The following is a 19164-nucleotide window of genomic DNA, read 5'->3' as shown; positions in this document are numbered from 1 at the left end:
CTATAACCTCAACAGCAATATTTCAGGTTAGAATCCAAATGTGCAGAATATTTGTGAAGATCAGTGTAGATAATATTGAAATGACAGTGATGAGGAGAAAGGTACTAGAACATAGCCCTTCCCGAGCACAGCTCTCACAATTAAGCATTAACGATTAGGTTCTCTGGCGCTTAGAAAGTGATCAGTGTGAGGTCATCTAGTCCACAATCCTTACCTTACAAACAAATCAATTAATTGTGCAGACAGATTGAGTGACATATTCAAGGGCACATAGCTGGTGATCTGCAGAGCTAAAACTAGAATCCTCTTTGACACTAAGGTAAGCTCTTTTTTTAAACTAGGGCATCCAGGTTTGCTAGAATTTAGCAATTAAAGCAGTGACTTTTAAATTGTGTTCCAAAAGACATGAAGCACCCTCAGAAGCCTGGGGTGAGCCACTCACCTGCCATTCCCACCCCCCAAACCCTGCTGTATAGAAAGCCACGTCCTACCTATCAGCAGTGCATCATCATATTACTAAAATGAGCCTCCACCAAAGACTTGTTTGTGGAAAGACTTCCAAGGCAAAAATAAAAATCACATAACAAAGTGAAGTCTTTGCATCATTACTTTCCAGAGCCCCATAACCTGGGGCCTCTTGGAGCGCTTAGTCATCTGAAGAAAGCTTCTTACGCCAGAATTCATCTCATAGGAAGACGACTCCCATCATTTCACTAAATGGGCATTTTCATGCCAAATAAAAATGTAATATAATCACACAATAACGGGCAATCTTAGAAGAGGAAAGGCAGTTGGCAACCACGCTGACAAATATCTATACTACACTGACCTCAGTCTGCTCATTTCATGATTGCCTGTTAAAAACAACATCAAGTGATCTGTCGTGAGCATCTGGGAAACACAGTTAAACACTGACATGCAGCTAGTCAATCAGGACAGTGAAGATACAACAAAGATTGAACTGACATTTTGCTCAGGGATTGGACACTTGTCTGTTTTTGTGTGTTTGTTTGTTTGTTTGTTTGTGTTTGAGAAAGCATCTTGCTCTGTCATCCAGTCTGGAGTGCCGTAGCACAATCTCAACTCAGTGCAACCTCTGCCCCCTGGGTTCAAGTGATTCTCGTGCCTCAGCCTCCCCAGTAGCTGGGATTACAGGCGCCCACCACACCCAGTGATCCCCACCGTCCACCTCAGCCTCCCAGGTAGCTGGGACCCCAGGCATGCACCACCATGCCCAGCCGATTTTTATATCTTTTGTAGAGATGGGGTTTCACTATGTTGCCCAGGCTCACGCTTGTGGAAAGCAATGAAAAACGTGATTTGCTTCTGCACACGACATGTATTTATGGAGCACATGTTATGTGCCAGGCACTGTTTTAGAGACTAGTGATTCAACTCAGACTAAACACCTGCATTCTGGTGGAAAGAGACAATCAATATAATCCAATAAATGCTATGGGAAAAAATAAAACAGGATAAAGTGGGTGGAGAGTGCTAACGCGGGAAGGATTTGCTATTTTAATTGGCACAGTAGCTCTCTGAGAGGAGGGAGTTAGCCACAAGGTTTTCTACTAGAAGAGGGCTCAGGCCCTGACCTGGGAGGTGCCTGCCTCATATAATGAGCACAAACAAGTAAGGGGAGATGAAGCCAGGTAGGATCACCAGGGTCCTGTAGATCACTGTAAGGTCTTTCACATTTATTACAACTGGAATGGGGAGTCACTGCAAACTTGGAAATATAAAGCTACATATCCACTTCTGATTTGAAAAGGATCCCTCTACTGCAGGGTTCAGACCAGCCTCCATGGGCCAAGGGAGGACACAGAGAGACGAGTAAGGAGACAATTCTGGAAAAAGCAATGGTCCCCAAGACCAGGGTGGTAGTGGTGGAGATACTAAAATATGACCAGATTCTTATAAATTCAGTATTAGGAAAATAGAACCAGCAGGATCTGCTGCATTGGATGTGGGTATAAGAGAAAGAAAGGACTACAAAGATGACTCCAAAACGGGGGTGTGGGCAATTGGAAGAATCACATTGCCTTTATCTGAGACAAGCAAGACTGTGGGATCAGCTTTGGGGTTTAGGGGACATCAGGAGTTCAGATTTTCAGATTTGAACGTAGAAGATACGAAGTAAACAACTGGAAATGCAAGTATGCAGTTCAGAGGAAGAGGTCTGGGCTAGAGATAGAAATTTGAGCCAGCATTCAGATAGTATTTAAACCAGGAGACTGGTGAGATGACAAAGAGTATCAGTGGGGACAGAAAGGAGGTCCAAGGACTGGGTCCTAGACCCTCCAACGTTAACAGGAAGAATCAGCAAAAGAGAATGGTTGGGAAACCAGGGGTGTGAGGGGTGTCCTAGAAGCCAAGTGAAGAAAGTGTCATAGAGGAGGGAGTGATCAATGGTGTTAATGCTATTGAGAGGTGGAGTAAGGTAAGGACTGAGAACTGACTGCTGGATTTAGCAACAAGGAGGTCCCTAGCAACTTTGACAAGAACAGTTTTACTGGAGTCTGTCTGATTTGAGTGGTCTTAAGAGGAAATGAAAGGAGAGGAACTGCAATTGTTGGTATATACAATCTTTGAGGAGCTCTTTCATAAAGGAGAGCAGAGGAATGGGGTGGTAGCTACAGAGACAGGTGGGATCAAAGTGAAGATTTGCTAGAAGAAAAACAATAGCATGTTTGTAAGCAGATCCACTAGAGGAGAAATTGTAGGGACACAGAAGAGAGAAGGGAGGTGCCCTTGAGTAAGTAAAGGAGGATGGGTACCGTGTCCACGGTTAGGGTGGCCTTGGGCGGGTTCTGGTTGAGGATAGATGTGGTATTGGAGTTTCTGGATTCCTCTTTGGTTTGCTTCCATTTTCTTAGGACAAGTGTAGGCAAAGTCAGCCGGGCATGGTGGCTCACACCTGTAATCCCAACACTTTGGGAGGCTGAGGTGGGTGAACTGCTTGAGCCCAGGAGTTTGAGACCAGCTTGGGCAACATGGTGAAACCCCTTATCTACAAAAAAAATACAAACATTAGCTGGGCATGGTGGCACATGCCTATAGTCCCAGCTACTCCGGGGTGGGGGAACTGCTTGAGCCCAGGAGGCAGAGGTTGCAGTACCAAGAAAATGGGACGCTTAAATTTGGATGACAGAGGGGCTGCCACCATAAACAATGACCTGGTCCAGCCAGAATATACCCACTACAGTGGGAGACGAGATCACTAGAAAGAGAACTTGGAGAAATTAAGAGGACAGAGTATTAGAAGGATCATCAATGTTTATGCCCAAATCACTAAAACAAGAGTAACTTTTAGAGAGAGTGACAGAGCTAAACTCATGGAGAAATGAGAGTGAGTGGTGGAGGGAGGGAGTGACATCTCACCAATGAGGTTGAGTTGGTGATGCAATCCAATGGCAAGAGATTGCAGCTAGGGAATCTGGTTTGAATGTGGAATGAGGAGCAAAGGGCCACTATCTCTCTCTCCTGTAGTAGGAGAGGGCTGGGAGAAAAGAACCCGCACAAAAGGCAGTCACAACAAACATATCTACACTTTGACAAAGAAATTTCTTTTGATGTCAGAAAAAATAAAGCACTGTGATACTCATTCCACCTGAGCTTGATGAAGCCCAAGTTTCATTAATTAAAAGAGAAAAAAACCTGAGGCAGACTGTTAATTAGTAATCTATGTCTGATTATTTGCCACTTTTAGCAACAAAAGGGAAAGATTCAACAAATAAAAATTCATTATATGCAAAACTGGGTCAAACATTATCAGAAATTTTGCCCTTCAAACTTTGTGTCTTCTCACTCTAATTCTAGCAATCAGGTCTTTTGTTTGGGTGGCTTCGAGGCAGTAGAAGTAAAGTAAGGACCAGAATTTGAGTTACAGCAAAAGTATGAGACCCTCAACTCATGCCAGGGTATTGGACTGCCAATTTAATTTCAGAAAAACAGAAACATTATGAAGACATAACCCTAATAATATGTCACTCTTCCTCTAACAAGACTTAACTTTTCATTACGTCATAGGTCTCCTTTGAGAATATAATGAAAACTGTGGACCCTTTTTCCAAGAAAATATGCAGAAGCACAAGTGTAAAAACTTCTGCACGTATTGCAGGATTTATTGTTAACCTCTTCTCTCCCTCCCCAAACATCCAATCAGGCTAGCTAGAGTGATACCTGCAAGGGGGCTTCCTATGCCCTTGGGAGATAAATACAGTCAACAACTGTGGCATCAACTAATAATATCTACTAAAAAATATTACAAATCAAAAACCACTTCTTAATTCTTCATCTTCCACTGCCATCATCTACCATCCAGATGTTCATTCTAGGGTCAAATATCTCAGAAAATACAAAGAGAAATAAAATATGCAACTGCTATTGATTTTTTTTTTATTTTATTTTTGCAACAGAGTCACACTCTGTTACCCAGGCTGGAGTACAGTGGCATGATATTGGCTCACCATAGCCTCCACGCCCCAGGTTCAAATGATTCCCATGCCTCAGCCTCCCGAGCAGCTGGGACTACAGGTGCGCGACCCCATGCCCAGCTGATTTTTATTTTTTTATTTTTTTGTATTTTTAGTAGAGACAGGGTTTCACCATGTTGGCCAGGCTGGTCTTGAACTCCTGACCTCAGGTGATCCACCCGCCTCCGCCTTTCAAAGTGCTGGGATTCCAGGCATGAGCCACTGCATCCAGCCTCTTGAATTTTTAACATTATCTTGCAAAGAGCTCAAAAAATGACTGAGGAAAGTACTCAAGACTCCAGCTGCCAGTTTTCAAGGGCAGATCCCAGCCCAAGCCACTCTCATAAATGTAAGAGAAATATATATATTACATATTTTTTCCCAGATATCTCTGAGCACCTCAAAACTCAATCTAGAACTTCACTTACTAACCCCTTATGCACTGCCCTCTCCACAAAACCTAGAAAGAAAGACTTTGTTTGCGAGTGTTAAAGTCAAAAACTAGGCTTCTCTCTCCATCCCATCCACTACCCATCATTGGAAGACCACCACCGTGTCCTATCAGGTCTGCCTCCTACCTAAAGTTTCCAAACTCTCCCCTTCCTCCTTCCCAGCTACCTCACAATCAGTTTTGGCTTCAATGCCTCTTATCCTCTGACTGTGACAGCCACCCAAAGATCCTCCAGAACCCCAGCCTTGCCTCATCCAGCACCCACCCCACACGATTCATGCTCCACGTGGCTTCTAGAGCACCACTCAAAAGAGCAAATCTGATCAGATCAGCCCTCTGTCACAACCTTTCAGAGGCAACAAGGCCTTCCTAAACAAGGAGTGAGACAGAGGAGGCCATCTCAAGTAACCAAAAACACAGAGAAAAGGGAAAATAAAACAGAAAGTATGTAACCTGATATTACAGCTACGGTTTGTGGTGTGTAGTGTGTGCAGGGTGTGGGGTATGTGTGTGTCAGGGGAGTAGTTTGGTGAGTACTGCTCCTAGAAATTGGAAGCTTTTTTGATTTGTCATATTTTTCAGACATACAAATAGACAATAATAGGCAAAATAAAATGGTACAAGGTCCATGACTGCAGAGAATCCCTGATCCAGATCTGCCTTTCAGGCAGGGCAATGCACAAATTCATTCCCCCAGTAGCTGAGGGCTCATAGCTGAGCATCCCTCCAGGAACTGCCCTTGACCAAGTTGCCTTGCCCAAATTTTCACCTCACCTCCTTCCTAGGGTCAGCCTAAAGCCTACCGGTCAAGGCAAAGGTCCCAAGGCTCAACAACATTGCCTCAAGTTGGGAAATCTCTGAAGGGACATCCTTCTTCCCTTCCCTGGCCCAATCCTTCTTCCCTCATTTCTTTCATTAACAGGAATTGTTCTCAAGTGCACACAAATCTCTGTCTCAAATTCTACTTCCAAGGAACTGGGCTTAAGACAATCATCACCCAGTTCACAAGTCAGCATTATTTCATATTAGTTTAAGATTCTATTTCTATTTTCATTGAGGAATTAAATATTATAGATAAAACTGAAGAACCTCCTCTCTCACTATCTCTAAAGAAATCTAGTGTTTATAATTTCCATAAAATTTTTATATTTTGCTATATATTTATAATATGAACACATAAACACTGCAGAATAATTTCCGCAGGTATATGAGCTTTATATATAGTACCATTGAATACTTTGTGCAGTCTGATTTTCGTTTGTAGTCAAACTATTTTTAAGATTTATCTATGCTGACATAATTAGCTCTTTAAAATACAACCTAAATCAATACAACCTAAAAAAGTATTACTAGCCTGACCAACATGGTGAAACCACGTCTCCATGAAAAATACAAAAAAATTAGCTGGGCATGATAGCATATGCCTGTAATCCCAGCTACTCGGGTGGCTGAGGCACGAGAATTGTTTGAACCCAGAAGGTAGAGGTTGTAGTGAGCCGAGATCATGCCATTGCACTCCAGCCTGGGCAACAAGAGCAAAACTCTGTTCCAAAAAAAAAAAAAAAAAGTCAAAATATTAACAGCTGACAAATTTCAAATGAGGGCACCAGCATATCTGATATATCATTTCCTGTACATTTTTTTAGATTGAAAACTTCAGGATTTTAAAGAAGATAAATACATAAATAATTTTTTTTTTAATTTTAAAGCCCTGTCAAAGATTCACCATTATGCTTAGGATACAATCCAAATTCCTAAAGATGGTTTATAACACTCTTCATTAACTGGTCTCAGCTTCATTCTCCAGCATCCTGCTTTAGCCATATTGAAAAACCCGCAATTCTTACCTCCAAACCTCTTGCCATCAATTCCCTCTGCCTTAACAGCCTCCCCACATCCCCACTCATTCTTTCAGATCTCAGCTCAGATATTCACTCTTCCAAGATGCCCTGCCTGAAGCCCTGGGATGTCAGGTACCCCTCCTGAGAGCTCACACAGCAATCTGTGCTGTTTTTACTTTTACAACTGTGTAACTGCCTGTTTAATCTGTTTTCTTAAATTCCTGTGTACCTGCCCTCTCTAGGTGACAGACACTTGACAACTGGAACTGTGTCTTAGTCATGATGTGCCAATCCACAAGCCTAACACGTTGTAGAGGCAAGGCAACAAAGTACTATGCAAAAGAGCACTAAAAAGAATAGCCCACAGAACTTGTTAAAACTCCAGATGCTGGGACCCCACCCCATATAACTGAGCCTAGCTCCAGAAGGGTGGTTCTGACATAAAGTTTGAATTAGGAACACCATATGTGAGAAGCTCGAAACCTCGTTTTCAAAATAAAAGCATGTGCATAAATCTACATATTGATCAGTGTTAAACAACATGACTCACACATAGCCTTTGAGGGGCAAGTGAACAAATCAATTAGTATCAACATCAAAAATGCTATTTCCTGCATTCAAAAATCTTTTGAATATAAATATTGTATACCAAAATCTTAATTAGAGAATGGAGTTGAAGAAATTTGCAAATATCAAGACTATGAAATTAAAGAAAAAGATCTAAAGAGATCATACTTTTGAAATTATACAGATGTGTTAATTTCAAAGCAGTATCACTTTAGAGACACAAAGTCATATTTTTTATTGGATTCCTCTGCTACATCAGAAATGCCCTTATACGCTTTTGTCTACATTTTGAAAAAAGATTTTGTTCCACAATTAAATGTTAAAAGGATTGAACTGAATGTAAGTAGCCACCCATCCACCTACCAAAAAAGGCTCTTATGAAAATGTTCACACAAAAAATGTGACTCTTATGCTCTATGTGTTGTTGAACTCCACTGCTATGAAAGACAGATCTGCATTTTTTTCAAACTTAATTTCTTACAAGTGATGGTGAGGTTATACCACCATAAACCTTAATCTTAGCTGCCAGATGCGCATACACAGACATTTCCCATATTAACCAGGCCAAGAGAATGTGCTTCTGATAGAAGAATCCCACAGGATATAAATAAACCTCAGGTATTTGGTTGTTTAAAGGCACAAACGCAAAGATTGGAGAACCACATGGATACTGGAAACTTCACCTGCTTCCTGGAATTGACATGTGCAAATCTAGTCAGTGTCACAGGAAGTAAAAGTGAAAGGACTGGGACCTGGTTTCAATTTCTCAGTCCACAAGCCATCATCTCGAGAGTAAGTATATATTAAGAACTCATACTGCCTCATATTTCAAATATTGAATTAAGTTTATTTATTATTAAACAGTTAAGGCATATACAAAGATAATAATATAACATAGTAAATGTCTATGCCTCCACACAATTTAAGGGGAGAAAAAAAATCCAGCCAATGCATCTGAAACCACTTGAGCAGAGTACCCTTTCTCCATTGCTTTAGATTAAATTTTAACTAATATTTACAACTGCTCAAATGGTCTTGCATGTTGACTTGTTCCCAGAAAATCATCATATCAGCATCTAGTTCAAACATCTGGGTTCAAATAAGGTTCAATAAAATTAAGTTCTCTGTTCTGTCTATATAATGAATGTACTTCCTTTGCTTAGAATCATCCTCAGCAATTCACATTTTCCAGTCGTGAATGAATCTCCTCTAAAAGTTTCACAACCATAGTAACAGGTCATGAGAATCACATTAATACAAAAAACTTTCTCATGATTGCACTACTTCAGCATAATGAGGTAACAACATGGAGAATATTTTTACAAGCAGGACAAGAATAGCTGCCCTCCTCTGCCAGAGTTGAATTTCCATCAGGGTTATTGTCTATCACTACAAATCCCCAGGGCTCACGGAAAAAAAAAAAAAAACCTGCTCAAAAACCTCCCTTCAAAGCACAGGTATTCCAGCCAAGGAAAGCTTCAGGAGAAACAAAAAATGAACTATTGTTTCATAGTCCCCTGAGCTGTTTAGAAAAATCCCCTCACAGATACTGCTTTAAATGTAAAAGAAAGAAATAGACCGATGACTGCCTAAATACAACTTAACCACTGTCTTTCCTCAAGAAAGGTCTCAGAAAGATAAACAAATAAGGTAATCCTCCTCAGAATTTTCATAAAACTGAATCTTATTATCAATTTTACTTTCCAAACATAGCAGATTTTCAGGAGGCTTGCTATAAATGTAACCAGGTATAATATTTCATATTTACATATTTAATAATTTGTTTCATTTTTATTTCACTGGTGTCTCTTTGCTTCCTTCCCCCACACTCCTCAATCAACCCTTTCATTACCACAGATACCTATCTGGGCATCGGACCAGGACCTACACTGTGCCAAATGTCAGTCCTTCTGAAATTCACTACCTTTTTTTTTTTTTTTTTTTTTTAACTTCAGCCAGTTAAAAGCCTTGAGCAGTAGTCAGAAGAAAAGAGAAAAAGGAATTCACGTCAGAAACGCATTATCCATTTCTCTATCTTCCACCCAAAGGACTATTTGTCCTCTGGTATTTTCCCCTTTACTAACTCCACAGAGAATGACAGAGACTAGAGCCAAAAATCAAGAAAGGCTGCAACTGGCCAGAAGCAGTAGGCTGTGTCTCTTACAATTGGCCTTCCCTTGACAGGGCTCTGAGATGCTAACCTGGGGTCCAGAGGAGCTCTACCTCACAGCCCAGGGTCCCACCCCTGAAAACTACAAAAAAAGAGATAGAAGAGCTGTATGAATACAATTAATACAGTGCAAAATGTGTAAGGGACAGAATTAGGCACAAAATGAAAAAGAATCACCCAGCAGCAATGGAATAAAATGCCTTGTGAATTAGGAGATCGGGCACTCCATAGAGGTCAAATGCAGGGTTTCTAGAGTCAGATCATCTGAGTTTAAATGCCAGCTCTGCCACTTCCAGACTCCATAGCCTTTATCATTGAAGAAACATTTATTGCTCACCTATTATGAGCTAGGCATTTGGCTCAGTACCAGGGAAGTATTGGTCCCTGCTCTCGGGGAGTTAATTATAGTGCAGCAGTCCCCAACCTTTTTGGCACCAGGGACCAGTTTCATGGAAGACAATTTTTCCAAGGGATGAGGGGAATGGTTTTGGGATGAAACTATTCCACCTCAGATCATCAGGCATTTGATTCTCATAAGGAGCATGCAACCTAGATCCCTCGCATGTGCAGTTCACCACAGGGTCTCGCTCCTATGAGAATCTAATGCTGCCGCTGACCTGACAGGAGGCAGAGCTCAGGCAGTAGTGCTTGCTCAGCCACCACTCACCTCCTGCTGTGCCACCTGGTTCCTAACAGGCAACGGACTGGTACCAGTCCAGGCCCTGGGGGTTGGGGACCCCTGTTCTAGTGGGAAGTCTATTAATGAACACATAGTACAAGAAAAGGTGCCAGAGAGTGGTAAGAACAACACAGGGCACACAAATACAGTGATGCAGTCAAGAGTGACTGTGAGAGCTACTTTCTAAAGTCAGCAAGGAAGATCTCAGAAGAGGTGACATTAGGCCTACATCTAAATGACAAGAAGGAACCAGCCAGGCAAAGATGGAAGAAGAGAGATGTGCAAAGGCCCTGGGGCAGACACACTGGGCCTTTGGAGAAATGGAAAGAAGGCCAGTGCCACAAATCACTTCAGTATGGCTCACATTTATCATCTGTAAAATGGTGGTTGTGAGGATTGAACTGTTAGCACCACATCTGCACACAGAATGTGTTCAATAAGTATAAGTTGCTAGAATCGTCATCATCATCATCATCACCAGTGAGACGCCATCATTGGAGGTGTGCAAACAGAGACTAGGTGAGCACATCACAGGCATGGCTGGGTTATAGGGCCTCTAAGTTTCCCTCAACAATTAGACTCTAGGATTAGATAAGAAGAGAAAATGCAAAGGAAGAAATGATAAAATTAGTACACGCAGGTTTCCAGCCCAAGGTCTCTTAAAGTACACATTGAATTATCCAAAAATGTGAAGCTTGCCCAACTATTTCATTCATCAAATAGTTCTTTCCCAACTGAGGGTCTATAATCCCAAACTGTCAAGAACTCCACATGGAGCCAGCTGACACACTGTCCTTAGCCCTGAGGTCTACTCTTTCTATGGTGCTCTGGACTAAAACCACAACAACACTGACAGCAACAGAAAAGGATGACTTATTCTATGTTACTAGGTTTAATGTATGTTAATTATTGAATGAAATAGCAGTGAGGATATTCTTCAATTGCATATGCATCCCAAACCATTTTATTATTTCATGTTTAATATGTTCCAAGCAGAACTTTCTGCATCACATACTCTAGAGGTAATAAATTTCACTTTTTAAAAATTCTTACTCTTGGCCTATTGTTTCAAAATATTTACTAACTTGTTGAGCTTTCTGAAGCCTACTAATTAAGGCTGTTAATAATATAGTCCTTGATGATGAACTTGGCATATGTGCCTTTAAGTTAGAGAAAGGCAAGTCCACTTTTACCCAACACGAAATCATTGATCATTATAGATCAAATTCTTTCCAGTTCCTTTCTAAAACTCACCCAAACCCAAGGCAAGTATACTACAACCATAAATAAATACATGGCTTTCTATTTTGAAACTACTTCATTACCTACCCTTGATAACTTCCTAGTCGTTTAGATGGTGGGAATGGCTTTAAAATTATAAAATTAAAAAAATTATAATATTCACAAATGGCATGAAACAAAGTAATACTAAGTGAGGGCAATAAAAAAAATCAATAATTTAACATAAAACGCATATATATTTGTATTATGACAATTTTATTATGCCAGGCTTTTGGATTGTCCAAACTCAAGGATCTGGACAGCGGAAATCACATTCTCCATCTCCCCACTCTCATCCAATTTCCCCCCAAAAAAGAAACCTGGAAGAGCAGATGAGGATCAAAATTTTCCTACAGGAAAGGGTTCCCTTTTAAAAAATGGAAAAGCAACAAATTTGGCATACAGTATGTACACAGAGGATCTTTAAAATATATATATTATATGTAGACAATTCCTATGACTTAATCTAAACTAAAAATCCCTTAAAATACATAAATTTTGGAGTACCATGAAATACTACCTCTTTATACTAAGCATCTGCATTAAAAGAATCAAAAAAAGTCCCTGAGAGGAAGCCAGATTGGGGCTAATGGGCTCATTCAAATCCAAATTTATCTACTGGCTTTTGCAACATAATTCAGCCAAAAGAATGTGATTCATATCTGAGCTATGTAACAACATATTTTCAATGTGTTTTGAGGTAGACGCCACCACAAAAAAAGTAATAGTCATAACCTTGGCATCTAAACATCCTAAGCAATTTGATAATCTTTAAAAATACAAGAACTTAGTAATGTGGGTTCATTGAAGAACTTTAGAAAATATAAATCATCAGAAAAAATAGTAATAATCTCAAACACCAAGATGACTACTATTAACATTTATTGTATACTTCACTAATTTTTTAAAAAATATTTTTCACAAAAACAACTTCATATAATACATACTTGTTTACTTACTATATCAAGAACACATTTCTATGTTCATACACACACACATGCACAAACACACACAACTGTATCACTTTTTATGAATGCTTAATCTTCTATTTTATGGATATAACCTAATTTAGTGAGCTCTACTGGGATCATGTATGATCTGTTCAGATGTGCTAGAGCAAAGAAACAGAATAGGTTTAAACAACTATTTCCCAAAGCTATTTGACTATAACATCCTTTTGTGAATTACACATTTACAATCCTAGAACTTTTGATCTTTTCAAAATACTTTGGGAAATAACGATCTAACCAGTTCCTAATATTAGATTTTCATGGTGTTTACAATGTTTTCTATTATAAATGATACTGTGATCAATTTCTTGAGTATACCTTTTTATGTATTGCCTAGGGAAAAACTCTAGAAATAGAATTACTCAGTTAATTGGTATGCACGTGTTAAAAACATGTTATCATTTTAGCCAAACTGTTCTCCAGCAATATTTGAGGTTTGTCAGTCTTTTTAAAATATAATTTTAAATTTAAACAGTTTGGGAGTTTATATGTTCAATATACATGCAGAGTATTTCTGAAATTAGATAATTACTCTTTTATGGACATGGATAAAGTACAAGTTATAAATATCAAAGGTCTTACTAGAATGAAGGTTGACTCAAAAAACTATTTAGGAATATACTTCCTCACAAATGATGGAAAATAGCAAGTATGGAGACATTAAATCATCTCTCTTCCATTTTCCTCTGTTATATTTACATATGTCTGAATATGTATTCTGTACTCCTAAGAAGATATTAATAATCCCTTACATTTTTATACCACTAAAACGTTTAAAACAAAAAGAACTTTACAGGAAGAGAACATCCTCAAAGCATATTTTAAAACAAGATATTAAGCTATACCTTCAAAAGACCCATCAAGCTATTCAATAGTTGCTACATATTTACAGCCAAATCTATAATAACTAAAATCTTTATCAATCAATCAACACAGGTATCATGGAGGAAAATGTGTATTCTAAGATAGTTAATTTAGATCTTCTTTTCACTGTGTATTTCTACAGTTTCACATAATAAGAAGTAAGCTCCTAACATAACATAAAGATGGTTCACACAGCAAATACAGGCTTTGCGTTCCTTTTTTGTCTTTAAAGTGACACTGGATGTAATTTTATACCTCAAAGTAACTTTTCAAAGTTACTTAAGTATAGTGTTCACACTCAGGGTGGAGTTCTGTGTAATTTTCAAAGCTGAGAAGTGTTCTGCCTGTTCAAAAATATCTCCCCCTTGAGTTTGTCTCAGAATCATATTTGAAGCTTTTTAAAAATACAGAAATTTTTCTTCAATGGGTCTGGAATGGAGCCAATGCATCTGCGATTTTTAAAACTCCCCAGTTGATTCATCTGTACAGCCAGAGTCAAAAAGCACTCAGTTATATAAAAAGATTGGAGGAGGGGATGGTATCCTGAGGACCCCAATTTAACTGTTCACGTGAAAACCATGAATCTGAGTCTGGTTTATTAGATTACCTAGGTGAAAATTTTACCTTGAGAAGGCTCATAAGATGTTTCAAGGTAGGACACCTGTTGGCCTATCAATGGCTACCAACAGGGATGGGGGTGAGGATATATGGTAATGAAATCAAACTGTGAAAGGATCCTTCCTGCCAGAAACTGTGGCACTTCCTACATTAAGCATATAATCCCTTCATTTTCCAAAAAATAGAAAGAAGAATGTTCAGTTAAATTTTGTTTTAATGGAGTAGTCTTCCAAATGAACAACCTTTAGCTACAAGCAGCAGTTTCACTAAGCAATGCCAGTTGACATACAGTGAAACAAAATTCTGTTAAGAAAGGATAGGACACTCAGAGATATTATACCTTTTACATATACCGTTTACAAAATTATAGTCATTTGTCAGAATTCAGTTTCTCAAAAGAACTTCACCTCCAAGAAGTGCTTGCAAGAACAATGCAAATCAATACAAGAAATATAGGTTTTCTAAATACATAAAAACCCATAACTGTCTTGAGCTTCCTTTACCTACCAGATCTGGACTTAATGATATCACTGAATTCGTTCTGCCCATTGTCAGCACTGGCTTCATGTTCTCCATACTTGGCCATCTTGCCTGAGTTTCAAGATAATCCAAAAACTTTACCAAGTCCTCTTTCTAAGACTTTCAACTTCCTACGATGGTTCAGCTTGATATCAATACCTAAAAGGAAAAGGGAAAGTACTGACTTGAAAAAACATATTTATATCTTTTATATACAGTTATGTATTGTAACTATTCATTCACCAAACATTGAGTGCCTATCACGTGTAAAGCACTGAGCCAGGGAATGGGGTTATGACTATCAACAAGAGACATAACCTCTGCCATTATGGAGCTTACACACACTAAGCAATTAATTATACACTGAATTTTTTCATTACAATACTGATAGACTACAAATCATACAAAGGAGAAGCATAGGGGAAGCATATTCTACTAAGTACTAAGAGCATACAGCAGAGGAATCTGACCTGTCCTGGGCAATTAGAGAAGGCTTTCTTGAAGAGACATTTGAGCCAAGCCTTTAAAGATGACAAGAATTTAATTAGCCAAAAAGGGAAACACAAAGAGAAAAGGTAAGAGCTTCCCATGCAAAGTGGCAGAAAGAATCATGGAGCAAAGAGTGGAGCACAAGCCAGTGTTTCTGGAAGGACGACAGCCAAGAGACAAGTGTACCTGTTGAACCAGGTGAGGAAGCTGGGCAGGACCAGGGACAGGACCATGGAGAACAGGTTAAGGGTTTGTGTCTTTATCTGAAGAGCAATGGGGAGCCAGTAGATGGTTTGAAAGAGGGAACCAACATTGTCAAATTGGCCTTTTTAGAAGATCATCAAGGGCCGGGCGCGGTGGCTCACGCCTGTAATCCCAGCACTTTGGGAGACTGAGGCGGGTGGATCACGAGGTCAGGAGTTCGAGACCAGCCTGGCCAGCATGGTGAAACTCCGTCTTTACTAAAAATACCAAAAAAACTTAGCCAGGCATGGTGGTGTGCACCTGTAATCCCAGCTACTCAGGAGGCTAATTCAGGAGAACTGCTTGAACCTGAGAGGTGGAAGTTGCAGTGAGCTGAGATCATGCCACTGCACTCCACCCTGGGCAACAAGAGTGAGACTCCGTCTCAAAAAAAAAGAAAAGAAAAAAAAGAAAAATCATGGCTTGTAGGCAGACCACAGTAATATGTGGGGAACCAGTGAAGACTATGGCAGAATATAGCAAAATGCTAATTAAGGAACCTAGGCCATGGGTATATGAATATTGAATGAAAATGTCTTGCAACTCTTCTGTATGTCTGAGAATGTTTTCATAGTAATATGTTGGGGAAAAATTCCTAACCTTAATCAAGTAATCAAAATTAACATAACCAGTCATGGGGCATCATGCAATTCAATGGAAAATTACCACATCATCTACACAATATCCTTGCCAAGATGTTGAACATAAATCTTCTCATAAGCAGACAAATCTAGACTGTGGCTAGTTTTCAAAACAAATGGCCTGGTCTCTTCAAAACTGTCAGTGTCTTGAAAACCAAAATTACCTGGGAGAGGGGGAACTTTGTGAATTAAAGGAGACTAAACAGACATGACAACCAAATGTAATCTTTGATTGAATTCAGAATTTTAACATAAAACATTTTGAGGATCATTTGAAAAATCTCAAATGATGAATTTGGACTATGTAATAGACAATATTATTGTATCAATGTTAAATTTCTTTAACATTAGTTAATGATACTGTAGCAGGAGAATGTCTTTGTAAGAGACATGGTGAAACATTTAGCAATGAAGTGTGATGGCATCTTTAAGTTAAGTTCAAACAGAATAGCATATATCTGTCTATATTGATACATATATATTTAGTTTGATATATGTATGTAGATGTATATATGCATATACACACAGACAGGCAGAAAGATGCAGCAAATATTGTAAAATAAGTGGGAAAACTAGGCCGGGCACGGTGGCTCACGCCTCTAATCCCAGCACTTTGGGAGGCCAAGGCAGGTGGATCACCTGACTTCAGGAGTTCGAGACCAGCCTGGCCAACATGGTGAAACCTCGTCTCCACTAAAAACAAAATACAAAAATTAGCTGGGTGTGGTGGCGGGTGCCTGTAATCCCAGCTACTTGGGAGGCTGAGGCAGGAGAATCACTTGAATCCAGGAGGCGGAGGTTATAGTGAGCCAAAATTGCGCTATTACTCTCCAGCCTGGGTGACAAGAGCGAAATTCCATCTCAAAAAAAAATAAATAAATAAAGTAAGTGGGAAAACGAGTTTAAGGGCATCTGGGGCTAGGCGAGGTAGCTCACACCTGTAATCACAGTAATTTGGGGAGCTGAAGCAAGAGGATTACTTGAGCCCAGAAGTTTGAGACCAGCCTAGGCAACATGGTGAGACCTTGTCTCTACTGCATGTAAATAAAAATTTAAAAGAATAAAATAAAAAGGACGTCTGGGTGTTTATTGTGCTATTCTTTCTATTGTAATATTATAGGCAGGAAACAATTGTGGTCTAAACAAGAATAGATGGAAAGAAATGGGTGAATATGTGGGAATTTAGATATCAAAGAAAGTCAATAGGATTTGGGAACTGATTGGATATGAGAGATTCATATCCAATGTGCAAAATGTGCAAAATGACTCCCCGGTTTTGGCTTCGGCAATTAGGTGAAGTGTGAGTCATTGAGCTGGAGAACACTGAGGATAGTGGGCTGGGAGAAAGGAATCATCAATGTGGTTTGGACTTGCAGAGCTTGAGGTGCCTCTGAGTTACATAAGCAGAGATGACAAAAAGAGAGTTGGGCTCAGCATGGTGGCTCATGCCTGTAATCCCAGCTCTTTAGAAGACTGAGGCAGAAAGATCACTTGAGGTCCAGAGTTGAAGACGAACCCGTGTAACACTTGAGATCAGGAGTTTGAGACCAGTCTGGCTAACATGGCGAAACGCTGTCTCTACTAAAAATATAAAAATTAGCTAGGCATGGTGGCAAACACCTGCAATCCCAGCTACTCAGGAGGCTGAGGCAGGGAAATTGGTTGAATTCAGGAGGTGGAGGTTGCAGTGAGCCAAGATCACTGCCACTGTACTCCAGCCTTGACGACCCAGTGCGTGAGACTCCATCTCAAAAAAAAGAGAGAGAGAATTGGATATAAAGGATTGGATCATCAATCTGACAGATTTTATGAGAGTCTAAGAAACTTTTTTCATTTTTTATAGGCTCTACTATTGCTAAACATTTATGGATTATTATGTGATTACGTTCTTTCATTCAACTACATAACTATAAAGGATTTGCTAAATTCTTAAGTGTATTTTATTATATTCAAGAACCAAAAACTTTGTTCAGAAGAATGTCTCTAAAAGCTTATTATGGAAAATTAAGTTTGCCCAAGGAAAAATTCTCTTTCCTGGAAAGATCTACAGTGTATCACTTTGGAGTGGTAAGTTTAATGCTTTTCTTCACAATTGGTCTTAGCCAAGATCTCCACTTCTATGCTTCCCAAAGCCTTTATTCACCCACAAAAGAGAAAAGTAAACTGTTTACACACTACTATATTCCATTTGCACATTATCAGTAATATTTCTTCACTATAATGTTTCACTTGACACTCTCCTCAAGGTGATTTTTCAAATTTTCTCTTCTTGATAATGAAAAGCCCTTACAGGTTGCCAAAGATACAGCAGAAAAGGTGATCAGAGTACTGGGGAAAATGGGGAGAAAGAAGAATAACAGAAGGCTATTTAAATACTGATAGCCACTGAGGTTACTTGTTGCCATTAATGGCCAGAGGAATTTGAGTAAACTTAAGGCAGAGGATGACTCCTTCTAATTGCCATATGCGGCATCTTTGGTTTTCAGGCGACAGAATCAAAGTTTCACCACGAACAATGTATCCCAGTGTGACTCTCCCTCTTCCACGCCTATAAAATGGAGGCAACACCACCTTCACTGAAGGGTAGGTGAGAAACTGAGAATCAATGAATGAGATGTTGCTTTAGAAGCTTTAAGCCCTACATAAATGCAATTTATTGTTACCTCTGCCCTAGATTTCCCTTCCCTCAAAATGATATTCTGTAAAGTTCAGCCAGATGTTCTTACTGAAACCGATCCAGTCAAATCGATATTCACTAACTCTCCCTTCAGAATGCTTCCGGTTGTCATATGGACCACAAGGCAAGAGTGTATGAAATAAACATAAGGTGTTTAAAAAATAAATATAAGGTGATGGTCTTAAAGACAAAACTAATGTTTTAATTTTTTAAGAGTAAGGAATTACACAATGAATATATGTATATATTTTTATTTTGTACTGTATTTTACGTATATAGCACATATATATCCAACAGTGTGCATTATGATGGAAATGCTGTGTAAATGCAAACACTATTCATTAATTTACTCTAGGAACCAAAACCTAGGAATGCTCCAGAAAGTAGAAAAGGAAGCCAAGCGGACAAGAGTTTGCTGCTCTGCTTGAAACACAGTAAAAGAAAACGGTGAGTGCCAAGAACTACCATTTACCAAAAAAAAAAGCGCTCCAGGGAAGGTTAATACTACTGTGATTAATACTGTTTACAAGGCCAATAAATTTTAGGTAAACACCCAAAGGAGAGTTAAAGTGTTGTCTCATCGGTCCCATAAAGGCTGATAAAAGGGGCGGGGAATGGTTCCACGTCAACCCTGGCCGT

At 39.3% G+C, this 19164-nt stretch overlaps 1 protein-coding gene across 1 annotated transcript in view; it reads right to left on the bottom strand.

Moving 5' to 3' along the window:
* Positions 1–19164, bottom strand: part of UTRN (utrophin) — a 580797-nt gene that overhangs the window by 559696 nt on the left and 1937 nt on the right. The window contains exon 2 of the mRNA XM_023183788.2: positions 14464–14634. Coding sequence (XP_023039556.2) covers positions 14464–14542 — 79 coding nt within the window. The 5' untranslated portion in view covers positions 14543–14634. The remainder of the gene's footprint in view (positions 1–14463; positions 14635–19164) is intronic.

This window comes from Piliocolobus tephrosceles, chromosome 5 (genome assembly GCF_002776525.5).
Source record: "Piliocolobus tephrosceles isolate RC106 chromosome 5, ASM277652v3, whole genome shotgun sequence".
Lineage (NCBI taxonomy): Eukaryota > Metazoa > Chordata > Mammalia > Primates > Cercopithecidae > Piliocolobus > Piliocolobus tephrosceles.
This window is presented reverse-complemented; position numbering and strand designations above follow the sequence as displayed.